This window comes from Myotis daubentonii, chromosome 2, assembly GCF_963259705.1.
Source record: "Myotis daubentonii chromosome 2, mMyoDau2.1, whole genome shotgun sequence".
NCBI lineage: Eukaryota > Metazoa > Chordata > Mammalia > Chiroptera > Vespertilionidae > Myotis > Myotis daubentonii.
In genome coordinates this window covers 22,983,162-23,003,350 of record NC_081841.1, presented here as the reverse complement: position 1 = coordinate 23,003,350, position 20,189 = coordinate 22,983,162, and the positions used below count along the sequence as shown (strand labels likewise).

The 20,189-nt window shown below is 41.4% G+C and overlaps 2 protein-coding genes, 1 non-coding gene and 1 pseudogene across 3 annotated transcripts; 2 read left to right on the top strand and 2 right to left on the bottom strand.

The window, feature by feature from the left end:
* Positions 1 to 434: 434 nt before the first annotated feature.
* APOBEC1 (apolipoprotein B mRNA editing enzyme catalytic subunit 1) lies at positions 435 to 8,948 on the bottom strand. The gene is made up of 5 exons (XM_059682138.1): positions 8,818 to 8,948; positions 6,398 to 6,425; positions 4,181 to 4,578; positions 1,931 to 2,049; positions 435 to 1,467 (listed from the first exon to the last, which is right to left on the bottom strand). Exons 1-5 carry the CDS (start codon positions 8,831 to 8,833, stop codon positions 1,339 to 1,341), a joined length of 690 nt encoding a protein of 229 aa, XP_059538121.1. The 5' UTR covers positions 8,834 to 8,948; the 3' UTR covers positions 435 to 1,338.
* Positions 2,187 to 3,137, top strand: LOC132227244 (proteasome subunit alpha type-6-like; annotated as a pseudogene).
* A 4,736-nt stretch (positions 8,949 to 13,684) lies between the features above and the next one.
* Positions 13,685 to 13,788, top strand: LOC132228889 (U6 spliceosomal RNA). The gene has a single exon (XR_009451498.1). It is a non-coding gene; the product is annotated as a U6 spliceosomal RNA (small nuclear RNA).
* Positions 13,789 to 14,302: 514 nt separating this feature from the next.
* GDF3 (growth differentiation factor 3) lies at positions 14,303 to 19,595 on the bottom strand. Its single transcript, XM_059680921.1, has 2 exons — positions 19,328 to 19,595; positions 14,303 to 15,132 (listed from the first exon to the last, which is right to left on the bottom strand). Exons 1-2 carry the CDS (start codon positions 19,593 to 19,595, stop codon positions 14,303 to 14,305), a joined length of 1,098 nt encoding a protein of 365 aa, XP_059536904.1.
* Positions 19,596 to 20,189: the final 594 nt, after the last annotated feature.

Below are 20,189 nucleotides of genomic sequence, written 5' to 3'. Positions count from 1 at the left end.
CACCTTTCTTTCTCTTAGACCATTTGCTCCATGGGAAACTAGTTGCAAAGCCATGAAAACATTCAGCAGCCCCCGGGAGAGTACTACGTGGCAAGACATTGAGACCTCCCCCCACTTGCCGGCCACGTGATGTGCCATCTGCGAAGCACCTTCTGGAGCTTCAGTCAAGCCTTGAGAGGACTGCAGCCCTTGCTGATAGTTTGCACACAAAGTTGCTCCTGAATTCCTGACCCAGATAAACTGTGACATAATCAATATTGTTGTTTTAGTCCACAAAATGTTGGGGTGATTTGCGAAACAGTAGTAGAAAACACAATCCATGATCCTGAGTGGTATGAGTTCATTACATATTTTAGATATTTGCCCTGTTTCAGACATATGGTTTACAAATATTTTCTCTCATTTCGTAGGTTGCCTTTTCATTTTGTTGACTGTTTCTTTTTCTGTGCAGAAGCTTTTTAGTTTGCTATAGTCCCACTTGTTTATTTTTGCTTTTGTTGCTTTCACTTTTGGTATAATATCCATAAAATTATTGCAAGACTAAGGTCAAGGGGATTTTCCCCATGTTTTCATCTAGGAGTTTTATGGTTTCAAGCCTTACATTTAAGTCTTTAAACCATTTTAAAATCATGTCTATGAGGGGTGTAATATAGAAGTCCCATTTCATTCTTTTGTATGTGAGTATCATTTACTAAAGGAACTACCTTTTCCCCATTGTGTTCCTGATTTCCTTGACAAATGTTAATTAACCACATATATATGTGTCTATTTCTGGGCTCTCTATTCTGTTCCACTGGTCTATGTTTTTGTGCCAATACCATATTCTTTTGATTACGATAGATATGTAATATAGTTTGAAATCAGGACTTGTAATGCCTCCAGCTTTGTTCTTCTTTTTCAGGACTGCTTTGGCTACTCAGGTCTTTTATGGTTCCATATGAATTTTAGAATTGTATTTTTTTATGTGAAAAATTCTATTGGAATCTTGATAGAGTTGCATTGAATCTATAGATGGTTTTCGGGAGTATGGATGTTTTTATAATATTAGTTATTTGAATCCATGAACATGGGATATCCTTCCGTTTATTTGTGTCTTCTTCAATTTCTTTCATCAATATCTTATAGTTTTCAGTCTTTACCTCCTTAGTTAAATTTATTCCTATGTATTTTTATGCTATTGTAAATGGGATAGTCCTTTATTTTTCAGATAATTTATAGTTCGTAAATTTATAGTAACAGAAACAAAAAAATTTCTAGATTCTAACTAATGACATTCAATCATTAGTGAATCATCATTCCTGCAAAGAATCATTGTATTCATCTCCAAGTCACAGGAAGTTATATCCACGCTGTAGCTAAAAGGATATGGTGTGGAATCTGTTGGTAATGGCAGTTTTGAAGATTAAGCCTGTACCATGTAAGCTGTTTCTGACATCTTCTTGAAATCATTAAACAGGGAGGGAGACTCTGAAATAAAATAAATAAAATAAAATAAAATAAAATGCTAAGCTAATATTTTTCTTAATTCTACTATTACCACAAACATTTTATAACACCAGTTAAAAGACCATTGAACTACTCTCAAGAGAGTACAAATGGAACACATTTCTTCAATAGAATGATACACACCAATATGGTAAAGGAGAATATCTGCAATTCTGTAAAGCCAGTATGTGTTGTAGTAACAATAGTATCTACTTAATAGGGAGTCCACATATATCTTAGACCAGTTCATCCATGTCCCTTTCCTACTTATTTTCCACAAAGAGATTGTCTTACATTTTCTTAAAATAGGTCAAGAAGTTAAATAACTAATATAAATGACAAATGATGAGGAGAGTACATGTCAAAATTATCCAGAAAGAAGTTTGAAGGAGGATGCTATTTTTTTTTTTTTGCATAAGAATCTTTGGCTCTTAAAATAACTTACTAAAATTATGCAGTGGAGTTCCAGTGCATATAGCTTCATCCACAGAGGGGGATATACTGGGCAGTGAGTGTCTTTCCCAGGTGGGTAGTTGACAAAATTCCTCCAGCAGTAATCATACTCTAAGGAAACACAAATCATTCAACAAATACCAAAAAAAGTTACTTAAAGAAAGCTGAACTTAAATACTGGGTGTCTCCCAAACATGTATACACACTTTCAATAATTATTAATTCCAATGGGTTAAATCTGAAAAGAAAGAAACATCAACTGAGGAGACCGTTTTGAAGTAGTGGCTGCATCAACATGTCCCGTGGTTCCAGCGCTGGTTTTGACTGCCATATTACCATTTTTTCACCCAAGGGCCGGCTTTACCAAGTAGAATATGTTTTTAAGGCTATTAATCAGGGTGGCCTTACATCAGTAGCTGTCAGAGGGAAAGACCGTGCAGTAACTGTCACACAGAAAAAAGTACCTGACAAATTATTGGATTCCAGCACAGTGACTCACTTATTCAAGATAACTGAAAACATTGGCTGTATGATGACAGGAATGACAGCTGACAGCAGATCCCAGGTACAGAGGGCACGCTATGAGGCAGCTAATTAGAAATACAAGTATGGCTATTGAGATTCCTGGGGACATGCTGTGTAAAAGAATTGCTGATATTTCTCAGGTCTACACACAGAATGCTGAAATGAGGCCCCTTGTTTGTTGTATGATTTTAATTGGTATAGATGAAGAACAAGGCCCTCAGGTGTACAAGTGTGACCCGGCAGGTTACTACTGTGGGTTTAAAGCCACTGCAGCAGGCGTTAAACAAACTGAGTCAACCAGCTTTCTTGAAAAAAAAGTGAAGAAGAAATTTGATTGGACATTTGCACAGACAGTGGAAACTGCGATTACCTGCCTGCCTACTGTTCTATCAATTGATTTCAAAACGTCAGAAATAGAAGTTGGAGCAGTTACAGTTGAAAATCCTAAATTCAGGATTCTTACAGAAGCAGACATTGACGCTCATCTTGTTGCTCTCGCAGAGAGAGACTAAACATTGTAGTCAGTTTACCAAATCCATTACACCACTTGCCTGTGTGTTTGGTAACAACAGATGAACAGTATGGAGGCCCTTGGATTGAAAAAGGAACCTCTCCCACTCCTCCTGTCACTGAAGTGGTTAGGGTTCTATATAAATAAAAACAGTGCTTTTGGAATAAAAAGAAAAGAAACATCAATTGAGCAGCTATTAAGTGTGAATACATGGGGGAGGGGGGTCACTATATATCCTATATAATAAAAGGCTAATATGCAAATAGACCTAACAGTGGAACAACTGAACAATAGGTTACTATGACGTGCGCTGACCACCAGAGGGTGTGCGTGGAACATGGCAGGTGTCGGCCACGGCGGTATGGTGGAGCAGGTGAGCAGGGGCACCAGACCAAGGTGGGGTGCCAGTCGTTGTCATCAGGGCAAGCCTCTGGTGGTTACTAAAAATTCTTTGCTCCCATGAGCTGTAGTCCCACCCAGTGCTTGCACCTGCTGCCAGTGCCAGCCCCGCTCACACCTGCTGCTGGCTCCAGAGCCGCTGTTGGTGCCCGGCGCTGGTCCCAATTGCTTGGTGCCATCAGTGGGTGCAAGGGGTGGCTGCCAGCTGTGATCACCCCAGAAGGCTTCTCCACCTTCCCCATCTCCTGAGGGGCAATCCGGGCGGCAGCCACCACTCGCACCTGCTGCTGGCACCAGCCCCAATTGTTCCACGCCATAGGGAGGCACCATCAGTGCATGGGAGCGAGGACAGAGGGAGCGGAGCTGCTGGCAGACATGGGACCAGGGGCCACGGCAGAAGGAGCCAGGCAGGGGCGCAGAGGATGGGCCGAGACCCACCTCTGTGCCTACTGCAGCCTCGCGGCCCACAGTTCCTTTCAAGGTGCACAAATTCGTGCACTGGACCCCTAGTATATATAACATATCTAAAGCCCTCTGGCCCATTTGCTACTTCAGGTGGACTAGACTCTCCCTGAATCCCTGAAAAGAACAAAACAGTTCATTCAAAGATGGCTGAGAGGCCATAATGGCAAAGTAGAAAATAAAGTTGTATTCTTTTGATACTTTCCCTGCTATGAATTTCAGACCTGGTGCTTTCTACATTATTTTAAACTTTTACTTCTGAGACTTCTACTCTGGGATAATCAATCTCCTGGCTGCCACCACAGTCTCTCATAAACACTTAAGTTCTTGGTTTATTGTTTTTACCTGGGGTTGTCATGATCTGGACAGTCACACCACTCTTAATGAGGTCCCTGAGTCCTTGTCGGTTTTGTTCATCCATGTGGTGATAAAGCCGTGCCACATAAATAACTAAAGTCACACCAGGTCGTTGACGCAAAAATTCTGTAATAGCCTTGGAGCATTCCCAGCAGGGACTCCAGGATAAGAACCAGATGATGGAGCAGCTGGTGGATGAGCAAAATTGTCTTTCTGAAGTAATTTTTTCTATAAAATTGACTTCAACGTGCCTGGTGGTGTTTTTGCCTGTGTGTCGCCAGATCTTGTGGCATGTGCCCCACTTGATTTCATAGAGCAGACAGGCCTCTTTACGGAGTTCTCTGGGGTCAAAGATTGCTTCAAAGTCCCAGGGTTCGATTCTTCTCCTAAAATATTGTCATGCAATTTTTAGAGGAAATTTAAAAATCATTTAATGCTCCCTTTTTCTATAAGGCAAATCTAACACATGAACCTCAGGACACTTTTTTTTCTCTATGTCTAAAAGTTATTTGGGGAGTTCCGCTTGAATTATCAGAGCTTCTGTCACAAGCACAGTAAAGATATTTTTTCCCAACTCTTGTTATTTGGTTACCACTCCCTCTATACCATTGCTTATTAGTCTTAAATTCAGGTATAAATGTGTCCTTTTTCTCTGTATATCCTAATCTTTCTGTCTCACTCTTAGAGGTACCATGTTCCAATTGTCAATATTTACTATTCCTCAATGAACTCCAACTAGATTTTCTCAGGCGTAGAAGCTTCAAATCTTTACTAATAAAAGGGTAATATGCTAATTAGACCAGATGTCCTTCTGGACAAAGCCATGGTGGCAGGGCCAAGGCAGAGGCAGTTAGGAATGATCAGGCTGGCAGGGAAAGCAGTTAGGGGGATCAGGCCAGTGGGGGAGGGCAGTTAGGGGGATCAGGCTGGCAGGGGAGAGCAATTAGTGGGATCAGGCCAGCAGGGGAGAGCAGTTAGGGGGATCAGGCTGGCAGGCAGGTGAGCGGTTAGGAGCCAGCAGTCCCGGATTGTGAGAGGGATGTCTGCCTGCTGGTTTAGGCCCCATAGGAATTGGTTTATGCAATTTTGTCTTAGGGATGGGTAGTTGGAGAATTTTTGTGTCTATTTTTGTTAACCCATTGGAATTAACAAAGAATTTTTAGTAACCACCAGTAATCCATAGAGATCGGGCCTAAACCGGTAGTCGGACATCCCCCAAGGGGTCCCGGATTAGAGAGGGTACAAGCCGGGCTGAGGGACGCCCCCCCCCTCCTGTGCACAAATTTCATGCACCAGGCCTCTAGTCAAGAATAAAATTCTATTGCCAAACCTAAGAGGAGAGTAATTTGGCCTCAGGATTCCTCCATGTTAAATTCTATACACTAATACCTCATAAGAAAGAAATTCAACTTGTTGTCAATGGCATCTCTGTGTGTCCAAGCTGTGACTTAGGAAACTCAGGATTGTGCTGAGGACCCTCCTTTCCAATAACCTTGTTACACTCTAATATTTCTCATTCACCCCTAAAGTATCACATTCATTTATTACATAAGTAAGTCCTTCCACCATCATAAGATAACAAATTCCTTGACCAAAAGTCCCCTGTTATAATGATATGTCTGGAAAATGGGCATATAATATAAAACAGGAATTGAAATGAAAGTGACAAATCCATTCCTTGGACCTTTCACTAATGGCTATAAAAACATATGATCTAAAGAGAAAAGAGCATTAGTAAGGCAATAACAGAACAAAGCTGGAAGGTCATTTATTTAAACAGAAACCAAAAGACAGGAACAAACACAAAGAAAGCAATAATCATAGAGAATAAAGTTGGAAAAGGAGGGGAAAAGAATGGGAACATGGTAAAAGAGGAACGGAACAATAAGGTTAACTATAGTCCTCCAGCTCTTAATACCCACTTATTCTTGGTTGAATTAAATGCACAATATGACAGTATTATTCTTTTTAAATTTTTAAATTAGTTTTGAGAGAGAGAGAGAAGAAGGGAGAGAGAGAGAGAGAGAGAGAGAGAGAGAGAGAGAGAGAGAGAGAGAGAGAGAGATTTGTTGTTCCACTTATTTATGCATTAACTGACTGATCCTTGTATGTGCCCTGACTGGGGAGCAAACCCATACCCTTGGCATATTGGGGTGATGCTCTAACTAACAGCTACTGGGCCAGGGCTGACAGTATTATTCTTACCTCAGGGTGGGATCACCAGCTGAAGAACCTGTTGACCAAGAGATGAGTATGTCAAGTAATATATATAAATTGAGTTGCACTTTTAAAGTATATTTTTATTGATTTCAGAGAGGAAGGGAGAGGGAGAGAGATAGAAACATCAATGATATAGAAGCATCAAACAGACTGTCCAACCTATGAGGCAAAGCAGGGGGGTGGGAGTAAGAGATCAACCAAATGCACGAATATGAGCATAACCAATGGACACAGACAGTAGCGGGGTTAGGGCATGTGCTGGGGGGTGGGAGCAGCTGGGGGAGGTCCATGCAGGGGGGAAGGAGACTCATGTAGTACTTTAAGCAATAAAGAATTTAAATCTAAATAAAAGAAACATCAATGATGAGAGAGAATCATTGATCAGTTGCCTCCAGCAAGTCCCACACTGGAGAACAAGCCTGAAACCCAGGCATGTGCACGGGCCAGGATATGAATCGTGAATTCCCAGTTTACAGGCCAATGCTCAATCACTGAGCCATAATGGCTGGGCTTTAGTTGCACTTTAAAATGACAAAATTTTAGAAGGGCAGATAAATAGTTATCAAGGATTAGGAACAGGGGTGAAGCGGGAAGGAGTGTTTGGCTATAAAAGGGCAATAAAACAGATCTGTACTGTGGGAACTGTTTAAATCTGACTGTGGTGGCAGATCCACAAACCTATACAGGTGACAAAATTGCATGAAGCTAAACACACACACAAATGAGTACAAGTGAAACTGGGGAAATCTGAATAAAATTGATGGATTGTGTCAATGTTAACATCCTGGTTGTGATATTTATTATTCTACAGTTTTGCAGAATGTAAGTATTGGTGGAAACTAAGCAAAATGTACAGGGAGTCTGTATTATTTCGTAAAGCTTTATGTTTTAAGTTATGATTATCTCAATTAAGGTTATAACTTACAGAAAGAGTCATTGGTAGTGTGGAGAGAAGCTGGAACACCATTGGCTTAATGTACATATATATTTTTTAAACCACAATTCAAGAGAAAGGAGAAAAGACATCTGCATAAGTGATGAGTTTAAAAAAAAAAAAAAGGCAGCATTGTCAAAGAGCATGTAGAAAAATATTATTGAACTAGTGAAAGAGAACCAATCTCTCTCTCTCTCTCCCTTCTTCTCTCTCTCTCTCAAAACTAATTTAAAAATTTAAAAAGAATAATACTGTCATATTGTGCATTTAATTCAACCAAGAATAAGTGGGTATTAAGAGCTGGAGGACTATAGTTAACCTTATTGTTCTGTTCCTCTTTTACCATGTTCCCATTCTTTTCCCCCCTTTTCCAACTTTATTCTCTATGATTATTGCTTTCTTTGTGTTTGTTCCTGTCTTTTGGTTTCTGTTTAAATAAATGACCTTCCAGCTTTGTTCTGTTATTGCCAGTGGTTACTGAGGCATTGATAGCAAAACCCTGCCGCATAGAAGATCTCCAGGGTGGCAAAATTTCCCCATGACTGATATCTGTATTATTTCCAATCACATCATGCCCGCACTCCTACAACAGTCTTCTTACTGGTCTCCTTGTTTCCAGTCTTTTCTGCTTCCAGTCCAGAAGACATCAAATGCCAGGTGGAAGTGTTTGAAGCTTTATTTCAATCATGTCTATGCTGTTCGCAAGTTCTCCAGAGATTTTCTTTTACCAAAAGGTCGACCTCAATTTTTTTAGCCTGGGATTCAAAGCCCTCTCTATAATAGCACTTCAAATTTGCCTTCTAATTTCACTATAGATTATTTCCGCAAACTCTTCTCTAGCCTCACCAGTGCACTCAGTATATTCAAAACACAATCTTTGTCAATTCTCTCAAAATCTTTGTGTCAATCAACCTGGAAATGCCTTCCCTTTGCCAACCTAAATTCTACCTCTTTAGAATCCAAACTCAAATTCCACCTCATCTGAAAATTATTTCCTTCTACAGCCTGAAGTGTTCTACCTCTCCCACGAATTTTTCTAAAGTTAACTAACTAAACCTTAAATAATTAGCATGCCCTTGTGGTATCACTTCGGTTGTTATTTTAAATTATTATTTAACAGTTGTATATTTAATTTTTTATTGTAGTGAAACAAGCATTGATTTAATGTCATTTGTTTAAAATTATTTGTGGATGTCAATAGTTAGTATTAATAATTATAACAAATCTTATTTAACCAAGCACAGCCAGTCACCATTCAGCAGATTAATCTCCTTTAAAAAAATAATGTCTACAGGGAGGCAGACAATTTTCAAATAAAGTGAAATTATATATTTTTAAAAATAGCATTAATGTAGTAATAAATAGGAAAGTTGGAAAATACCCAAGAACACAAGTAAGACACACACATACACACACAGAGTTTCTACACTTTTCAAGACTATGAAGCTTACAGGACCTCGATCCATTTTACCTGCGTCAGAAGCCATGGCGCTGTGTGCCACTGATTTTCTCCCCTGGAGCTATATATTGTGCTGATTGCTCCTGTCAACAACATGCCTTAAGATTGTTTCTTCAGGAGTGACTGCTGTCACCTGATTGAGCAGAGAATGACGCATTCCTGAGTCTCAGGCACTTACTGGGTGTCTAGACTGTACAAACAGGTAGCAGATTAAGAGAGAATTTGGTGTGAGGTTAGCATCAATGGGTTGACAAGAAAGCTTTTGGTGCAAATGATAAATGCTGTAGAGTAAATCCCTTAGGATATCTGAATTACAAAGTTCTTCCCTAATATTATATGAATTTTTTAAACTTCCCCTTTCCTTTAAATTAAGGTTAAGGCAAGACTGACACATCATTCTTTCTTGGAGAGAACAGAGAAAGAACAACTAGAAGAGAGAATTTATTTATAACTTCCTCTTACTTTGCTCTTTGCCCCAGATCTTGTTGGAAAGGGGAGGGGTACTGACAGATGCAAAATCAGAAGGACTTTGACTTCTGACTCAGGTAATTAGGTGACAAGTCTTAAGTGATCTCTCTTCCTTCTTGAAACCAGAGCTAAATGTAAGGCCAAGTCCACTTACGTTTTTTTATCCTCCCCTAAAAAGTGAATACTGCCCTAGCTGGTTTGGCTCAATGGCTAGGCAGGGAACCGCAAACTTTTTAAACAGTGGGCCAGTTCACTGTCCCTCAGACCGTTGGAGGGCTGGACTATAGTTTAAAAAAAAAACTATGAATAAATTCCTATGCACACTGCACATACCTTATTTTGAAGTAAAAAACAAAACGGGAACAAATACAATATTTGTATTTGCATGTGGCCCGTGGGCCGTAGTTTGAGGACCCCTGGGCTAGAGTGTCAGCCTGCGGACTGAAGGATCCCAGGTTTGATTCTGATCAAGGGCACATGCCCAGGTTGTGGGCACAATCCCCAGTGGGGGGCGTGCAGGAGGCAGCCAATCAATGATTATCTCATCATTGATGTTTCTATCTCTCTCTTCAACTCCCTTCCTTTCTGAAATCAAGAAAATATATAATTAAAAAAAATAAAAAGTGAATACTATATTGATTCCCTATTGCCATTGTCCCCTGTTGTCCAAAACCTGGGTCAAGCTCTCTGAATTTTAGCATACACTCCCAGAATTGGGGTCCCTCTCGAGACCTAAAGCTCCCTTTAGGTTCTCAAATCTACAGCCCCTGAACTTTGAATCTCAAATCCTATGGAGACAACACCCGAGCCCTAAATATAAGACTTTCCTGAACTATGAAAGTCAAGCTAGAGCTTCCACAAGATGAAGCAGTTGCTTCAAGTGGCAGGTGAGAGTTGAAGAAGGAGCAGAAGTGCCACATCATACATGAAGGTCATTTAGAAGCCAAGGGTTTCATGATAGGTAGAATAATGACTCCCCATCCCCTCCACACACAGACACACAGATGTTCACCTCCTAATCCCTGGAACCTGTAAGTATAAAGGCAAAAGTAACTTTGAAGAGTTAATTAAAGTAAGGATCTGGAGGTAGGAAGATAATCTGGGATTGTCTGGGTAGTCCCAGTCCAATCACATAGGCCCTTAAAAGAGGGAGGCAAAAGAGAAGGACATGTGAAGATGGAAGCAGAGATGTGAATGATGTAATTACTGGCTGGAAGGGGACCATGATTCAAGGAACAAGGACAGCATCTAGAAGCTGGAAAAATCAAGGAAATGGATTGTTCCCTAGAGCCTTGTGAAGCAATGCTGCCCAAGTTCATGGAAATTTGTTACAGCAGCTATAGGAAACTAATACAGTAAAACACAGTCATATGGGGCACATAGGCAATAGTGGAGATAGTATATAATTTAAATTTGTGTCTACTAGAATTCCTATTGAATGTTTGATCCATCTTCTATTCTGTTTTAGAAAACTCAGAACTCCTCGGCCGGCATGGCTCAGTGATTGAGCACTGACCTATGAATCAGGAGGTCACAGTTTGATTTCCCATCAGGGCACATGCCTGGATTTCGGGCTCAACCCCCAGTAGGGAGCATGCAGGAAGCAGCCAATCAATGATTCTCTCATCATTGATGTTTTTATCTCTCTCTCTTCCTCTCTGAAATCAAAATATTATATATATATATAAGGATTGCACTCTAATCTCTATAGCCTCTTCATTCTCTTTATAAGTTGCCCATATACACTGCTGTCCTACACTGAAATCCTAGCTAGACAAATAGATTGTTAAGAGTTTTGTGTCCAGCCCTAACCGGTTTGGCTCAGTGGATAGAGCATCGGCCTGCGGACTGAAGGGTCCCAGGTTGGATTCCAGTCAAGGGAATGTACCTTAGTTGGGGGCACATCCCCAGTAGGGAGTGTGCAGGAGGCAGCTGATCAATGTTTCTCTCTCATTGATGTTTCTAACTCTCTATCCCTCTCCCTTCCTCTCTGTAAAAAATCAATAAAATATAATTTTTTTAAAAAATTTTGTGTCCATTTTATGGAATGACCCTAGCAGTTTGAATGTCCCCAGTGTCCAATAACAGAATAATGAATAAATCAATTGTATAATACGCTTGTAGTGGGTTACTATTCAGCATTTTAAAAAAATCAATTATATCCGTACATGTATCAACCTGTAATAATCCTATCTAATAATAGACAAACATGGTAATTGACCATACCTTCGCTATGCCTCCCATTGGATAATCAGCGTGATATGCAAATTAGCCGCCAACAAAGATGGCAGCTAATTTGCATACTGCAGGAAGGGCGGGACAGCGCCATCTCGCCTGCTCTGTCGCCATCCAGGCCTGCTATCTGTGACCCAGGGCAGCGGGTCTCCGTGTGGGACCTGACCCAGGGTGGCTGGGCGGGGCAGCAGCTATCAGCCGGCCCGCCCAGGCATCCTGTGTGCGACCCAACCCGGGGCAGCGCCCCAACCTCCAGATCGGCCCTGATGTGTGCGTGACCCAGGGAGGTGGGACAGGCACTGAGGGATCAGGCCTGCCATCTGCCACTCGGGGAGCAGGCCTAAGCCAGCAGGTGGTTATCTCCCGAGGGGTCCCAGACTGTGAGAGGGCTGAGGAACACCCCCCACCTCCCTCCCCCACCAGTGCACAAATTTTTGTGCACCGGGCCTCTAGTCTCTGAAATAATAAACTGAGAGAAAAATAAACCCCAATATTTTTTCTATAAAGTTTACATATTTGTGAAGCAATGCTTTATACTGTTAATGGATGCAAGCACATGTAGTAAAATTATAAAGAAATGAAAGGGAAAGATGGATACCAAATTCAGGATGGTGATTTCACTAGAAGGATGAGGAAAGGGACTGGGAGGGTTATGCAGGCATCTTCACATATATATATGTAATACAGTTAAATTATAATAATCTACATTTTAAAAAGTAATGTTAGAGAGAGAGACAGAAAAGGAGAGAGAAACATTGATGTGAGAAAAATCGACCAGGAAAGGTCCCTTCCGCATGGGAAGATGACGGTCCAGTCTGTAGAGCCAGCTGGCCTGGCTCTGTCCTGGTCTCCTGCCTCCAGCCCCAACACTCTCCTGAGACCTCAGGCCTCTGGCTTCTGCCTTTCAGCCTCAGCTCCTAATAAGTACCTTGTGTGTCCCCCTGGCACACCAGGCCCCGAGGCCTGGGGTGAGTGAGAGACAGGCCCTCCTGGTGAGCCTGGGGTGGCTGGCCCTGGCTAGGAATGGCTGGGACTCCAGCAGGCTTTTTTCTCCGGGGGGCCCCTTGGCCCCTTGAGCCTCTAAAGTCCTGTCTGCGGTGCTGCCCGCCTGCCTGTCTCTCCCAGGGAGCCGCAGCCCTTCACTGGGCCCGGGGATGCTGGATGGATTGTCTGCACTGACTCAGGCAGCCCAGCCGGGGGCCACCCCTCCTGCTCCACCCAGCCTCTGGTCTCCACCCCCTGACTGAGCTTTGCATGTTCCACTAACCCGGGCAGGTGCCAGGTGGAGTCACCAGGCTTCCAGGTGCCTCGGAACAGAACACTAACCTGACCATGGGTGGGCCTGCAGTTCCCACCCCAATAAAAGCAATTCCACCCTAAAAAGAAAAAGAAACACTGACCGGTTGCCTCCGTTATGCGTCCTAGCTGGGTATGTGCCTTCACTGGAAATTGAAGCCGTAACCTTTTGGCATACAAGCAACACTCCAACCAATAGAGCCACCTGACCAAGGTATAGTCTACATTTTTTAAAACCCAAAAATAAAAACAAAAGATCATACTAAAAGTAGTAGCAATAATCCAGGGGGAATGGTGAGATTGATTTAAGGTAGTAACAAACTTTTCCACTTTCGTTCTCCTAACAAGAGAGGTAAGTAACCTCTTACTTCCTGATATAACCCAAAGTATCCTACTATGTGTAAAGTTCTATATTTGAAGTCCATGTGAATTTTGCATTTTACCCCATAATATATGCATGCTTGTTTTAATATCAATATATTTTATACTAATTATAGAAGAGTCAAGTTATACTTTTAACTGAAAATTTTCAAAGATATGGACAATGCTACCACTATTCCACCATGGAAATTGCAAACACAATGTCTAATGACAAACATTTTCTTAAGTAAAATAGACATCTAAATAATTATATCTCTTGCAGCCATTAAATTAACTGTAGATATTGGTGATTTTTAAAAAATTCCTATAGCCCTGGTTGAGTAGCTTAGTTGATTACAGCATTGTCCTGATATGCCAAGGTTGCTGATTCAATCTCCAGTCAGGGCACATACAGGAAGTAACCAATGAATGCATAAATAAGTGGAACAAATCTCTCTCTCTCTTTCTCTCCCTTCCTCTGTATCTCTCTGAAAACAATATCAATTAAAAAATTCCTATGGTGCTTGGTTCGGCAGCACATATACTAAAATTGGAACAATACAAAGATTAGCATGGCCCATGCTCAAGGATGACACAGAAATTCATGAAGCATACCATATTTTTAAATAAAATAAAATAAATAAAAATAAAAGATTCCTATGCCCTAGCCAGTTTGACTCAGTGGATAGAGCATTGGCCTGAAGACTGAAGGGTCCCAGGTTTGATTCCAGTCAAGGGCATGTACCTCAGTTGCAGGTTCAATCCCCGGCCCTGGTTGCAGCACGTGTGGGAGGCAACCAATCGATGTGTCTCTCTCACACCAATGTTTCTCTCTCTGTGTCTCTTCCCCTCCCCTCTACTCTCTCTAAAAAAAAAAAAAAAAATGGAAAAATACCCTTAAGTGAGGATTAACAAAAAAAAAAATGTTTTTAATTCCTATACTCATTAAGGCTGCGTGTGCGTGTGTGTGTGTGTGTGTGTGTGTGTAATTTGGGACATCATCAGTCATGATGGATTTTCCAGGAAGACAAATTATAACCATATTGATATTTCATATCCAAGAGCTCATAAACCAGGTAGGTAGTTTTATTAAAAGCTTTACCCTAAGAACACTCCCTGGATTCCTATTTCGGACAGCCTACCCACACCCACATTCATCAACTACCATGTCTTCGTAATGTCGTAGAATGACATTGTCATCATTGTCCTGGTAAAGCATGGAAATGGGAGACAGCTTGGTGGGAATACAGACAGCCTGGGGAATCGCCGGGTCAACCGCATGCATCAGTGCTTGCATGAACGCGTAATTGGAGCCGTTGAGGGAAGTGGTCAATGAGAAAGGACAATCTCCATGGCAGTAATTTGCCATGAACCCCTTGGGGGCAATGATCCACTTGTGCCAGCCCAGGTCCCGGAAGTTGATGAATAGCTGGTGACGATGGCAGAGGTTCTTGCAAGAAACTTTAGGGGCAGGGATGGCTGCCCTCCTTTTTCGGGAAGAAGAGTGGCACTGCTTAGGGTTGAGGGTCACAACTAGCAGGGAAGCATGAAGAGAACATCTCAGTCTGGCACAGGTGTCCTCAAGCTGAAAATTCACCCCAGAGTCTCTCTGTCCTTTGACCAGTATCTCTAGGAACAAGCCTAAGTTCTTCTGAGGGTTATTACTCCAATCCTTAGCCACGTCCAGCAGGTTGAAGTGGAGGACACCTTGAGGCCATGGTACTGACTGCAATACAAACATTTTACCCGGCTTAGGAATGGACCGGTCCCACACATGAGGCTCCTGGACCAGGGACAGAACCAACTCCAAATCTGGCCCCAGGTTATAGTAAGTGTTGGGCCCCAAGTCCAGGCCCAGCTGGGCCATCGTTAACCGCTCCTCATCTTTAACTGCAGACAGGTTGAAGTAGAGGAGCTTCTGTAGGCAAGGGGAGGCCTGGGGAAGGTTCTTGGAGTAAAGAAAGAAACCTAGATAAGAACAGAAAGATGTGAGGGTCACCGTAATATGTTTTTCTATATCCATCTATGATATAAATGTTCAATGTATATCACATATACAAAGTAAGGGCAGGAAATAATCAGTTGTACTCAAAAGGAGGATTTATTTATTTCACTCCTCATTTTTTAATATATTTTTAAACTATAGTTGACATACAATATTATATTAGTCTCAGGTGTACAACATAGCAATTGGACACTTGTATACCTTATGAAGTGATCAGAAGGCAACCAATTGATGTATCTCTCTCACATCAAAGTTTCTCTCTCTCTCTCTCTCTCCCCCTTCCTCCCTCTCCCTCTCTGAAAATCAATGGGAAAAAATATCCTTGGCCCTAGCTGGTTTGGCTCAGTGGATAGTGTTGGCCTGCGAATTGAAGGGTCCCAGGTTTCATTCTAGTCAAGGGCTCATGCCCGGGTTGAGGGCTTGATCCCTGTGGGGGGTGTGCAGGAGGCAGCTGATCAATGGTTCTCTCTCATCATTGATGTTTCTATCTCTCTCTCCCCCTCCCTTCCTCTCTGATATCAATAAAAATATATCTTTTAAAAATATCCTTGGCTAAGAACTAACAAACATTTTTTAAAAATTAAAAAATAGCCCTAGCCAGTTTGGTTCAGTGGATAGAGCATCAGCCTGCAGACCGAAGGGTCTCAGGTTCAATTCCAGTCAAGGGCACATGCCTGGGTTGCGGCTCAATCCAATGTGCAGGAGGCAGCCAGTCCATGATTCTTTCTCATCATTGATGCTTCTATCTCTCTCTTCCTCTCCCTTCCTCTCAGAAATCAATAAAAATATTTTTAAAAAAATATTAATTAATAAATAAAACGCATTTCAAATTACCCACTTTTCTCTTCAAGCCCAATGTATCATCTCTCCCTTTCTTCTCATTGACCATCTTTTTAAAAGCTCAGTCTACATTTGCTATCTCTACTTATTACTTACTAGAGGCCTGGTGCATGCATTCGTGCATGGGTGGGGTCCAGCTGTCCCTCCCTGATTGGGGCCAATCTGGCCAGGCTGACTGGGGAGAGTGGCCATGGGTGGTTGGCAGTCCGGCCCCACCTCTTGGTTGAACTCCCGGTCAAGGAGATAATTTGCATATTAGCCTTTTATTAGATAGGATAGCCTCCTGCTATTTTCCTACTCTTTTGCCCCTACTACTCCACTGAAACACCTTTCTTAAAGGTTGTTAACTGTCAGATGCAGGGGTGTAGTCACAGTACTTACCCTTCTCAACCTCTCTGAACAGTTGATCTCCCTTATTTTTGGGTCTAATTCTAGTATATTGTCCTCCCTTTTTATTCATATCACTAAGTCACATTCCTTAGGCATGTGAGGACAAAACATGACAAAAGCCAGAATGGACAGGTTTGAAAAGATGAAAATGCAAAACTACTATATGCATGCAGGAGGCAGCCAACCAATCTCTCCCCCGCCCCCCCCCCCCCCCGGCCCCCGTCTCCCCATTCCTCTCTCTGAAGTTATTAATTAATTAAAAAGGCATTATTCCACCTTATTAAAAAATTAAAATTAAAACAATGACATTGTGTTTTGCTCCCAGGTTAACAAAAATTAAAAGCTAAAAGTGTACCTAGTGGGCATCCAATGTAGCATAGATAAGTACATTGTCATATGTTATTAGAATGAAATACTATACCTCAATGGAATGAGCTACAAATAAATCTCATAAATATAATGTTGAGTGAAAGAAGCCAGACACAAAAAAAGGTTACATTCCACATTTACATTTACATGAAGTTCAAAAAAAGACAAAACTAAAATGTAATGTTAGATATCAGAATAGAAGTTACCCCTGTAGAGGAGTAGTGATTAATCAGAGGGAGCATGAAGGATCCTCTGGGGTTGCTGGTCATATTCTGTTTCTTGATCTTGGTGCTGGTTTTCTGTGAAAAGTCAGTAAGCTGTTCTCTATGATATAAGCACTTTTCTGAATGTATGTTACACTTCAATAAGTTCCTATTTTTATTTCTTTTTAGTTTTTGTGTGTGTGTGTGTGTGTGTGTGTGTGTAAGAGAAACAGCGATTGGTTGCCTCCTGCATGCCCCTACTGGGGATTAAGCCCACAACCTGGGCTTGTGACCTGGAATTGAACTGGCAACCTTTCCATGCATAGGACAACACCCAACCAACTGAGACATACGGCCAGGGCAATAAGTTCCTATTTTTAAAAGGATTGCTGTCAATTGTGGGGAAGTGAGGGGTGGAGGGTAAAAGGGGGGGAGGAGGACATACATAATACTTTCAACAATATTTAAATTTTTAAAATAATAAATTAATAAAAATATTTTAAAATGTAAAAATAATTGTGAGAAAGTGAGAATTCTCTTACACTCATGGTATAAATTTTGGAGGACATTTGCTATATACTGTAAGTATAAATGTGCCTGCTCTTAGATGCAACAATCCCCTTCTAAGAATTTATCCTAAGGAAATAATAGAAAAAGTGTATGCACACAAAAAAGTGGATGTAAAGATGTAAAACTACATGATTTATTACACACCCATGCCCATCAACAGGGCATCAGTTACTAAATTATCGCATATCTATACAATGGAATATCATGCAACCATTAAAATGAAAAAAAGCCCTAACCGGTTTGGCTCAGTGGATAAGAGCATGCATGGCCTGCGGACTGAAAGGTCCCAGGTTCGATTCAGGTCAAGGGCATGTACCTGGGTTGCGGGCACATCCCCAGTGGGAGGTGTGCAGGAGGCAGCTGATCGATGTTTCTCTCCCATCGATGTTTCTAACTCTCTATCCCTCTCCCTTCCTCTCTGTAAAATCAATAAAATATATTTTTTTTAAAAAATGAAAATAAGTTGGCAATTTGTTTTGAATTATGTGAGATGTTCCTAATACAAAGGAATGAATGTACAGTATGACCCCATTTTTTTTTTTAGATTACAAGTTTCCATTATTAGTATTATGTATGCAAAAAAGAAAAGTCTGGAAGAATATACAACTGCTAATGCTGGTTTTCTCTAGGGGAAGAGTTAGGGGGAGATGATAGTGAGATTATGTTGCCCCCCCCCCCCACTACACACACACACACCATTATTTGATATGATTTATTATCACAAAAATCAGTTTAATTTCCATTGAGGAAGGAAGTAACCTCCACTGTTTTCTGCTCTCTCAAAGAAAAACCCTTCAAACAAGCTCCTCTTACCTCTTAACCCTTCAGAAATTTTCCCTGAACCCACACCCCCAAGGTCCTAAGCCTCTAATGTAATACTTAATACAAATGTATTTATGGAAGTCATTTGTCTGCCTTCCTTTTATAAGCTAATAGAGCAAATTTTATCTTTAATCTCCGTATTGTCGTGGCCATACACTGTTCCCGGTACACAGCTTCGTGGACAAATAAATATTCAAATCTCAATCTTTAGTTGCTGTACAACTAACTATTAGGCCTCTCACGGCCGCCTTTGAACCACTTGGGAGGCCATATAGAAATGCAGATTACAACACTCATTTCTGACTTTGAATAAGAATTGGGTGGAAGAGTGAAGGGCAAGAACTAGGCAGGATAATAAACTTTTAACAGCTGATCTGGGTCATTTTGATGGTTGGTTAGTTGGCCAATTATTAAATAGCACTCAATCAGATCCTTATACAGAGTATGAGAATGGCATATACTATTGCTCTGTATTCAGAGGCCAAAAATAGCTTTTTCATCCAACAAAAGTAGTGGGAGGTATGAGAAGAGAAGCTAGGCGCATGGGCAAACTGAGCTCAACATTTTAGTCCCCTGCTTGCCATACCAAAGACACCAAGATGTCTAAATTGTGGGCTAAAGAGTGGAAGACTGAGTCCTAATTGCACCCTCACCCCTCCCACCTAAACTGCAGCACAAAGCTGTTGATTCAGAAAAACAAAACTTATTTTAAATCCTCACTTTCCTTACACATTGGCTGTATGATCTTGAATAGGTTACAGGTTCTACTGTCTGAACCTACCTTTCGGGATTTTTGTTGGGATTAAATGAGATAAAGTCCATAAAATACCAGCACACAACTTTCTATGAACCCCTCAGTAACTGTTACATCTTCTTTCCTTTCTTCACGCCATCCCCTGCCCCCACCCACCCCACCCCCCAAAAAGCCAGATTTTTCCTCTAGGAAACACTCCAATATCCTTACCTTGATCTGGGAGAAGTCGAAGTATGTTCCCCTGGACTCCCAGCTCCTTTACGTAGCATAGATCTCGTGAGACCCCAATGGTGGCTGCTGTCTCTTGATCGTGGAAAATTTTCTTCAAGATATAAGGCACGGGTTGGAATTTCTGAGGTGAAGGCACCTTGTCTAGACCCAGAAATTGGAGGAAGGCATGTTCTTGAAATTGGAATGTCTGGCCCAAGGCCAGAGTTAAGGAGAGGCTGAGAGCCAAGACTGGCAGGGAAGGAAGCATGGCCTCTGAGCTGAGACAAAGCTGGCTAGTGAGGCTGAAGAGAGCTCTAGCTCCTGACTTCCCAGCAATTCAGGTGCTGCTAATTTATCTGATGTAAGATAATCAAGTGTGAATTGCTCTCTTCCCAGCTCCTCAGAGGCAATTGGATGTAAAAAGACACAATTTTTTTTCCTCTTCCCTAGCTCCACTGTTCCAGAAAATGAGTACACAAAGCAAAGATTACCAGTGTGTGGGCCTAACTCTACAACAATCTCAGGTTTGTCAGCAGTAGACAGAGTGGAATGGAGACACGCATTTGTTCATTTCACAAGTATTTATTAAGCATCTATTACAGTGGTTCTCCACCTTGGCTGCACATTAGAATCACCTGGGAATCTTTAAGAAACAGAATTTCCGGAGGATGAGGCCCAGAAATCAGGATTTTAAAAAGATTCACAGGTGATTCTAATGTGCAGCCAAGGTGGAAGACCACTGATCTATTATGTGCAAGGTGCTGAGACAGGTGCTAGCAACATAGTAATAAGTAATTCAAAGTCTTGTCATTCATAGTCTAATTAGACAAATATATAGATAGATGTGTGGGAAGTTAATTCA